Genomic DNA, 10,243 nt, shown 5'->3' on the forward strand with positions numbered 1-10,243 from the left:
TCCAGTTTTTAAGGGAAATGCTTTCAACTTCTCCCCAGTAAGTATGATGTTGGCTGTGAGTTTGTTATATATGGGCTTATTACGCTGAGAAATGTTGCTTTTAAAACTGGTTTGTTTCGGATTTTTAAATGAAGCAATGCTGAATTTTATCGAAGGCTTTTTCTCCATCTGTTGAGATAATCGTATCATTTTGTCCTTAATTCTGTTTATGTGATGTATCACATTTATTGCTTTGTGTATATCAAACTATTCCTTGCATCTCTGGTATGAGTCCCACCTGATCACAATGCATCATCTTTTTTATGTGCTATTGGGTTTAATTTTCTAGTATTTTGTTGAGGATTTTTGCATCTGTTGAAGTATATTGGTCTGTAGTTTGTGAGTCCTTGTCTGATTTTGGTATCAGGGTGACACTGGCCTTGTAGAATGAGTTAGGGAGAATTCCCTTCTCCTTGATTTTTTTGGGAATAGTTTCAGGAGAATTAGCATTACTTCTTCTTGTGTGTTTGGTAGAATTCAGCTGTGAATCTATCTGGTCCTGAGCTTTTTGCTGTTGTTATTTGAAGTTTGATGGGGAGGGGGGTTGTTTTGTTTTTGGTTTTGGGGGTTTTTGTTTGTTTTGACTAATTCAATCATGCTACTCATTATTGGTTGTTCAGGAGTTGTACTTCTTTCTAGTTCAATCCTGATAGGTTAAGCAATTCCAGGAATTTATCAATTTCGTCTGTGTTTGTGCATGTGCAGTTTTTCGTGATAGCCTCTGAGGATCTTTTGCATTTCTGTGGTATCAGTTGTAAGGTCTCTTTTTTCATTTGTGATTATGTGTATTTGGATATTTTCTGGTTAGTCTAGCTAGTGATTTATCAATTTTCTTTTAAAAGAATGAAATTTTTGTTTATTTTTTCCTTTTTATTTTCTGGTCCCTATTTCCTTTAGTTCTGCCCTGATTTTTGTTATTTCTTTTCTTCTGCTAACTTTAGGTTTGGTTTATTCTCTTTCTGTTAATAGTAACCAAAGTTGTAATGTTAGGATGTTAACTTGTGATTGTTTTCCCTTTTTGATGTAAAATTTAATGGTATAAACTTCCCTGTTAGCACTGTTTTTGCTTTACCTCACGGGTTTTGGTATATTATGTTTTTGTTTGCATTCATTAAAAAAAAATAATTTGTCTTAATTTTTGTTATCAACCCAGTGATTGATCAGGAATTTTCATATATTTATGTAGCTTCCAAAGTTCCTCTTGACATTGGTTTCTAGCTTTATTCCACTATGATCTGAGATAATTTGATTGTTTCAAGTTGATATAATTTTGATTGTTGTAAATTTTTTAGGACTTGTTTTGTGGCCTAACATGTTGTCTCTCTTGGAAATGTTCCATGTGCTGATGAAAAGGATGTATATTTTGCCAGGCACGGTGGCTCAAGCCTGTAATCTCAGCACTTTGGGAGGCCGAGGCGGGTGGATCACGAGGTCAAGAGATCAAGACCAACCTGGTCAACATGGTGAAACCCTGTCTCTACTAAAAAATACAAAAAATTAGCTGGGCATGGTGGCGCATGCCTGTAATCCCAGCTACTCAGGAGGCTGAGGCAGGAGAATTGCCTGAACCCAGGAGGCGGAGGTTGCGGTGAGCCGAGATCGCGCCATTGCACTCCAGCCTGGGTAACAAGAGCGAAACTCCGTCTCAAAAACAACAACAACAACAACAACAACAAACTGCAACCAATCTAATAATTCTATCACCCATTCTAATGAATGAATGACAGTAACATGCACCCATACAGGTAAGTTTCCAAACAGGTAGAATTCAAAATCTACATACAAACAAAGCCATGCTATATGATTCCATGTATATAAGCTAAAAAACAGTTGAAACTACAGGTGAGCTGTACTGTTAGGAGTCTGAGTCATGGTTACTCCTGGGGTAGTGACTGGGAAGGGCACGAAGAGGTGGCTGAGGTCTGACGATGTTCTGTTTTGCAACCTATGTTGTACATGCAGAGAGGGGTTCAGTTTGTTAAAATTTCATTTAGCTGTACAGTCATGGCCTGTGCAAGAATTCCAACTTAAAAAAATAGCTATCATCAATTAAAACACAAAGAGAGAACACAAATGGATTAGTGATTTTTTTTGTTGTTTGAGACTCTGTCGCCAAGACAGCCTTGACCTCCTGGGCTCAAGTGATCCTCTTGTCTCAGCCTCCCAATTAGCTGGGACTTCAGGCATGTAGCACCATGCCTGGCTAAGTTTTGTTTTGTTTTGTTTTTGAGAGGGAGTTTAGCTCTAAATTTTTTACCTACATTATATTTTATGATAACACATTAGGCTAAGCTTCTTTAATTTTGGTGGGGACAGAGTTTTGCTATGTTGGCCAAACTGGAGAGCAGTGGCGAAATCTGGTTTCACTGTAACCTCCTCTTCCCCCGTTCAAGCGATTCTCCTGTCTCCAGGTTCAAGTGATTTTCCTGTCTCCGTTGGGATTACAGGCACCCACCACCATGCCTGACTAATTTTTGTATTTTTAGTAGAGATGGGGTTTCACCATGTCGGCCAGGCTGGTCTTGAACTCCTGACCTCAGGTGATCCACCTGCCTTGGTCTCCAAAAGTGCTGGGATTACAGGCATAAGCCACCTCCCCTGGCCAAGGCTAAGCTTCTTTTTGAAATTTAGCTTCAGAGTTTGACGTCAAAAACACATGTTGTCAGGCATCTTCTATTGCAGTATTTGAATTTTTAGCCATCTAATTCTAACTACTTTTGAGCATATACAGTGCACAACTTGAATACGAAGAATTGTTACTGTCTTTTCATCTGAAAAGTTCTAAATATTAATTAGTAATATTGCTCAGTGTTTAGGTTTAGTATTTAAAATTGCTTCAAAAACTACTTCAAAATATTGTTAGTAGCAAGGTTAATCTCTATGATTAAAATATTTTACATTCGTTAAAATATTTTTTTTTGACTTTTTAAAGAAGACTTTATTTCCTTGTTTTGCAAATAAAGCTGGCTAAATTGGTTGCTTTCTGGTGATTAGTCAAATAGACCAAATCCCATATCCTCGTCCGACTCCTCCGACTCTTCCTTGGCTTCAACCTTAGCTGGGGCTGCAGCAGCAGCAGCAGGAGCAGCCATGGTGGCAGCAGCCACAGGGGCAGCCGCCGCAAAGGCAGATGGATCAGCCAAGAAGGCCTTGACCTTTTCAGCAAGTGGGAAGGTGTAATCTGTCTCCACCGACAAGGCCAGGACTCGTTTGTACCCAGTGATGATGGAATGGGGTACTGATGCAACAGTTGGGTAGCCAATCTGCAGACAGACACTGGCAACGTTGCGGACGCCCTCCAGGAAGCGAGAGTGCAGAGTTTCCTCTGTGATGTCAAGCACTTCAGGGTTGTAGATGCTGCCATTGTCGAACACCTGCTGGATGACCAGCCCAAAGGAGAAGGGAGAGATGTTGAGCATGTTCAGCAGCGTGGCTTCACTGGCTCCCACTTTGTCTCCAGTCTTGACCAGCTGCACATCACTCAGGATTTCAATGGTGCCCCTGGAATACAAACTCCCTCTGTGATTACATTATTTCAATTGTTCCATATTGCTGAATAATGTGATTCATAGCCCAGGTTCAATATATGTCCATTAGGCCAAACTTCTGCATTGTATTTTTCAACTTTTTGAATTTTCAATACATTTTCCCTGCTTTAGCTAGCAATAATAAGAAAACGTCGGTGGAAATTTTTCACTTCAGCCACATGACTACCCTGTTTGTTTTATGATTCTTTCAAACTGGCTCCCTTGACTATTTCAAGGCAGCAATTACCACCAACTCCATAGAAAAATGGAAGCATAGGCCCGGCACGGTGGCTTGTGCCTGTAATCCCAGCACTTAGGATGGCCGATGCTGGTGGATCACGAGGTCAGGAGGCCGAGATCATTCTGAACAACAGGGTAATACCTCGTCTCTATTAAAAATACAAGGTGGTGCACATCTGTAATGCCAGCTACTCGGGAGGCTGAGGCAGGAGAATTGCTTGAACCCGGGAGGTGGAGCCCAGATTGCACCACTGCACTCCAGCCTGGCCACAGATGGAGACTCCATCAGAAAAGAAGAAAGGAAAGGGAAGGAGAGGGAAGGGAGGGGAAAGGAGGAAAGGGAAAGGAAAGGAAAAAATAAAGAAAAGAAGAAAAGAAAAATAAAATAGAATAAAACAAAAAAAGAAAAATGGAAGTATAAGTCTCCCCAGGGTCCCTGGCTTAGGCTCCTCCTCGGACGGTGACTGGTTCCAGCACAGCTTCACTTCCCAAGGTCACCCTATTTCTTCTGAACAGGCTAATTGAGATTTTTGCTAATACAGCATATTCTACCCTCACAGGGTCCCGAAAATTCGGCAGTTTTCTTGATGAGGCTCATAATCCTCAGCTGGGAGTCGAATTCTAATGAAAACTTCTTCCTGCAGTCCTGTGCTCATTTCGCTCCACCCACACCACCGCGTGCATTTTTACCTTAACAAGTTTGAGATGTACGACTCTCCTCCCACAAAAATATCACAGATTTCACAGAACTAACTTTCTTTTTAGAATTTAAGGTAAAATGCCCGCTGCTGCCCTCACCCTCGTGCTAGCCTGGGTGGGGAGCACAGCTGCAGGCCTGTGGGGCAGGAGCGCAGGGCAGGGCAGAGAGGGGCTGCCACGCCAGCCGGGGCTCAGACAAGGTGACCAGAGGGCCAGTTTTCAGTGTGTGAAATTTTGAGTGAAGCCTCCAGCCCAAATGAGAAGAAATCTGCAAACAATAACTCCTGACAGTGAGTCTGGAGAGTCATCTGTTTGCATAACATGGAAGGTTCTCAACCCAGAAGTAGCTGCATGTGTGACTCCACTGATGAGGAGTGACTACCGGTTATAGGCTCTGGGTGTGGACAATTTTTATACCTTCCTGGTGGTTCAGAAAAGAGAGTGTCTCTGTAGAACCAGAAGCAAAGAAAGGAAACAATCACAATTGGAATTTTCCTTTTTTCTTTCTTTCTTTTTTTGGGGGGGAGGGGCGGACCGAGTCGCGCTCTGTCACCCAGGCTGGAGTGCAGTGGCATGATCTTGGCTCACTGCAACCTCCACTTCCCAGGTTCAAGCGATTCTCCTGCCTCAGCCTTCTGAGTAGCTGAGATGACAGGCACCTGCCACCACACCCAGCTAATTTTTGTATTTTTAGTAGAGGGGGTTTCGCCACGTTGGCCAGGCTGGTCTCAAACTGCTGACCACAGGTGATCTGCCTGCCTCGACTTCCCAAAGTGCTGGGATTCCAGGCATGAGTCATCCACCTCACCTGGCCTGAATTTTCTTTTCAGACTGTGTAAGACACTTGACTTCCAGGAACAAAAACACAGTGAAAAATAAAATTTCATCTTGGCTTCAGTGGATATTCACCATATCGAGGAGAGTATTCTGTGGAACTTCCTGAGTTGAGCTTTGGAACCTTCCCTGGTACTCTTCTATAACTTGACTGTAAGTATGAGTGGATTCTGGTTGTGTTTCTGTATTGCAGAACAGCCTCAGCCTAAAAGCCGAGGGCGGATTACTTGAAGCAGGATGGGAGTGCCAACAACCTGTGCACACAGCCCAGGAGATCTTTGAATGGCATGAATTCCGTTAGCTCCATTCAGAACCAAATGCTGCCCAGGGGAGGCTGTGGAGGCTGTGGAGGCTGAATGCTGCCAACGTGCAGATGTAGACACAGCTCGAGCACACGAAGGCAGGATAGCCCTGCTCCTTCCACCAGGTCATTGTGAATTCCCCTCTTTTGTGTGTGTGTGTGAGCTGAAGTATCCCTCTGTCACCCAGGCTGGAGTGCAGTGGCACAATCTTGGCTCACTGCAACCTCCGCCTACCAGGTTCAAGTGACTCCTGCCTCAGCCTTCCAAATAGCTGGGATTACAGGTACACACCACCATGCCCAGCTAATTTTTGTATTTTTAGTAGAGACAGGGTTTCCCCATGTTAGCCAGGCTGGTCTCGAACTCCTGACCTCAAATGATCTGCTCGCCTCGGCCTCCCAAAGGGCTATTACAGGCGTGACCCACCGTAACTGGTGGCTATTGTGAATTTCTGTATTTTCTCTGTCCACTCTTCTGTAATTTCTTTTGTCCTAAGACCCCAAGGGAAGGCTCTTAGATCTCACACAAGAAAGAATTCAGGGTGAGTCTACAGTGTGAAGCAAAAACAACTTTATTAAGAAAGCACCGTGGTAAAAGAACAGCTACCTCATAGACCAATCAGGGCGTTCCCGAGAGTAAGAGGAGGAAGGTGCCCATCTCGGTACCACGCTTGTATGTATAGAGGATAAAAAAGATCTTGGGGAGATGTGCTTTGCTACAAGGGTTTGTGATACAGGATTAATTTCTTTAATTACTATATTTTGCAAGAATCAATATTATTATCTTTAAAGCAAAATTAGAAATGCCTTTGTTCTCCAGATATCGGGATATCTGGACACGCCCAAGTCTGAGTATGTTTAAGAAACATTACTAATTTGTTCCCTTAACCATAAACATCCAGAAACTAGAAACTCTAACTTTCCAGGAATGCAGCCCAGCAAGTCCAACCTCATTTTACTAGCCCTCATGGAAGATGGGGTCGGTCTGGTTCCAACGCCTCTGATGCTGTGATTGTGCTTCTTTTATTTTGAATCACAAAAAAGAAGTGTGGTGGCAGCTCGTTGACCCTTTCGCGATTATTCCAGTGAGACATTACTGTTCAGCTCTGGAGAAGATATTGTCAGAGGAATCCCGCATTTCCATCAGCTGGCATGCATGCCTTTGGACTCATGGACAGAGTTCTTTGGATTGTAGCTGAACTTTCAATGTTTTAATCAACATGGATTTGATCTCCGCATGATCTTTTTTGTGAATGCTAATACCATTTTGTAATTTTTTTTTCCATTCTAAACATTTTTCTTTTCACTGCCAACCCTCTGCCTTATGATTTTATTGCAAATCAAGGACCTGCTATTATTTGTGAATTTGCCATCATTTGTGTATATTTTGAAAGGTACAAGATCTTCAAGCACAGTGATCATTTGTACTTGTTTGAAACTTCAGCAGAATAGTTATCTGCGTGCTTTATGAAGTTGCTTCAATAGGAGCCCATGGGATGCCAAAAATTAACATTTCTTTTCTGCCAGGGACTGACGATACTGCTGCTATTAGGGAAAGTTCAGCTGTGGCACCAAGTCACATCATTTTCATAGAAAAAGATTACTTGTAGCTGCTTTTAGAAGTATGACCTTTTGGTATTGCAACAAAAGAAAAGCTCGCATTCATTAAAGAAAAAAAGAATTTAAAGTAAAATGACCAAACCTGGTCTTTAACATCCTGAGGGGCCTGATACATTATTTTCCCTCCAGCTCTGTCCCAGATTCTACTGGTGGTAGAACTGCTGTTTTTCCTTCTTACCTTTTCGAAAAGTTTTTATTCAAAACTTTTATTTTCTTTTATTCAAAAACATAGATTTCATTCAGAAACAGAAGAAACAACAGTAGCATCATATAAATAGCAAACATTTTAAACTCAAAATATTAAGTATAAATTACAAAAACATATAAACAGCAGAATGTGTGAGATAAATACCAAATTGGATACAATTACTCTGGATTAAAAGGCTGGACTTTCAGGTGAAGTAGGAGAGAATGCTGTGCAAAACTAAAGAGAGGAAATATTCGTAAAAATATAAGGAGCATGAACATAGGATCTTCTGAACGAATCAGGAACATTATGGAGGGACAGAATTTTTTTTTTAATAACCAAAGACTAGTTTCATTAAAATAAAGTATAATTATCAAGGACAAAAAGAAAATTCTACAACTTGAAAATGGGAAAAAATAAAGATTAATTCAAAACAAAAAAAGGAGTATGAAGTATGACTTTCTTCTCACCTTCATTGATCATCACTTAAGCTTCTTTATTTCATTAAACTTATGTTACTCTTCTGTGCCCAGTTAATTCCATGTCATTTTTTTATTAATTAATTTAAAGCTACCATTGTTCCAAATTACCAGAGATCCACTTTTAATGCTTAATTTGCCTCTAAACTTCTCCATTGCTACATTAACCAAATGAATATGAAAGCTTTTTGCAAAACATTTAATCAGTAACTGTGGTTTACGATATATGAAAAATCCTTTAAGGGCAAAGAGAGACTCTGGATCTTACACACACTTTGCAATTGACTGCTGAAATGTGGTTCCTAATCTTCTGCAGGAAGAAATCAATCAATGGTCACTCATTGTACAGAAAGAAGACAATCCACATAAATCAGAGAACTATCTGCCCAGCTTAGGAAACTGTATTCCTCCCACAGCAGGCAGAGCCCAGCCTGGGTATCCTGGGATCGCGGCTCATGAGCACAAAGGGGCTGACTGTGGGAAAACAGGCAGTGATCAGTGCAGAGGTGTTCACCAGCCACCAACTGGGATTAGGAAAAAGAGACATGTGTAATGTAAAGATGGAGGAGAGCGAGTAAAACAACACAAAAGTGCTCACCAGGACCAGGACACTCTGGGTGACTCTGGACTCAGGGGAGGCTCTCGGGGAGAGGTTGGTCCCACGAATGCGCTGGACCTGCCGCTTGTGCCTGTGCAGGATCAAAACCATGGAGCCACTGGCCACAGTCGTGAGTCCCAAACACAAAACATCAAGGAATGATAACAAGACAATGTATGATAAATGTGGAATTCCACCTCTTCCGGAACAATATCCATAATCACTGGCCTTTGTGCCATTTACGCTGTTCCACTTGCCAGTCACATGTACAGCAACAGCAACATTTACCAGCATGTTCAGAATCCAGCACAGGACCAGGATGTTGAAGGACCCGGTGTATTTGGGAGCATGTAGTTTGAGCTGTGCACACCTGAGTTCTCTGGGGCTGATGGTGACGGCCTGGAAGATACTCAGGAGGCAGGTGTTGCCAATGCACACACCCCTGCCCACTCTGTGAACATAAAACACAAGTTTGCATCCAGCATCACTCAGGGAATCTTTCAATCCAAAAGCAACCATTGTCTGTGGGATTCCTTTAGAGAGTAAGACCAAGGAGTTGGCTACCGTCAGGTGCTTGAGAATCAGATCTGTGGACTGTAACACACCTCTGGTGAAACAAAGGAAACTATAGTGGTGAAGAAGAAAGAAATTCCCCAGGCATCCGACTATCATCTGAGATAGGAAGATCATGCCTATTGCCAAATCCCTGGAGGCCATTTGTCATCTTTCAGTGACTGGTAATTACATTCAAAGTGAGACAACCCTGCGAGGAAACATGAAGTCTGTTTCACTTTTGCAAATAAAATCCACTATGGTCCACTTACCATTGTTTCCAACTTAGACGTTTTCTTATTAGACCCTGTTTTTTAAATAAGAGTTTTGCTCTAAAAAAAAAACATATACAGCCCCATGAGAAGAGTACTCTGTTACTGTTTTACATATAACTTTTACAGTAATTCTGTGGTATAAGTGCTTTATTATTTCCATTTTACAGGTAAGGAGATCTTACACAAGGAAGCTTGATGACTTTTCTAAAGTAATTTCTTTATAAGACGTGGAATCAAAATTGGACAATGTGCTTAATCACTGTGTGTCTCACCCTTGGACATAGCTATGATTTTCTAATGCTTCATAAGTTTTGTTTATTTTGTCACTTTCTTTAAACCTATATTTTTTTTAAAAAAATTTTTTGATTATGGCAATTTCTCATTTAAATCTAATTGCTTATTTTATGAACAATTATCACTTATAATGATTCAGAAATCCAAGTAGAGTATAAAGACATTGATTTAATATAATCCTAAAAGAATAATATCCTACAAGACCAAATGAAATTTATTGAATGCATTAATGATTTCACGTTGAAATTCAAAAAGAAGATTCTTTCCCATCTTAACTAAGAGGATATAGAAAAATGTCTGTTGCTAAGCAAGGGGACAAGGGACGTGAGTAGGAGACAAAACACTGCAACAGAGAACCAGGTTGTCATTAATTACAGCAAAATTTGGTACTGGTTTATGAATACAAAAATATCAAATGACATTTTTTTCAGGCCAGACATGCAGCCCTCGCCTGTAATCCCAGCACTTTGGGAGGCTGAGGTGAATGGATCACTTGAGGTCAGGAGTTTGAGACAAGCCTGGCCAACATGCCAGAACTCCGTCTCTACTAAAAACACAAAAATTAGCCGGGCGTGATGGTGCATGTGCCTGTGGTCCC

The 10,243-nt window shown here is 41.3% G+C and overlaps 1 protein-coding gene and 1 pseudogene across 1 annotated transcript; both read right to left on the reverse strand.

Annotated features, from left to right (window-relative positions):
* Positions 1-2,950: 2,950 nt before the first annotated feature.
* Positions 2,951-4,462, reverse strand: LOC101031792 (large ribosomal subunit protein uL10 pseudogene; annotated as a pseudogene).
* A 3,855-nt stretch (positions 4,463-8,317) lies between these two features.
* LOC101032318 (vomeronasal type-1 receptor 3-like) lies at positions 8,318-9,241 on the reverse strand. The gene has a single exon (XM_010340643.2). The coding sequence runs from the start codon at positions 9,239-9,241 to the stop codon at positions 8,318-8,320; it is 924 nt and encodes a 307-aa protein (XP_010338945.1).
* Positions 9,242-10,243: the final 1,002 nt, after the last annotated feature.

Source organism: Saimiri boliviensis, chromosome 12, assembly GCF_048565385.1.
Source record: "Saimiri boliviensis isolate mSaiBol1 chromosome 12, mSaiBol1.pri, whole genome shotgun sequence".
NCBI lineage: Eukaryota > Metazoa > Chordata > Mammalia > Primates > Cebidae > Saimiri > Saimiri boliviensis.

Bases quoted from the DNA above. Each gene is read 5' to 3' on its own strand.
- LOC101032318 (XM_010340643.2), bottom strand. From the start codon at position 9,241: ATGGCCTCCAGGGATTTGGCAATAGGCATGATCTTCCTATCTCAGATG.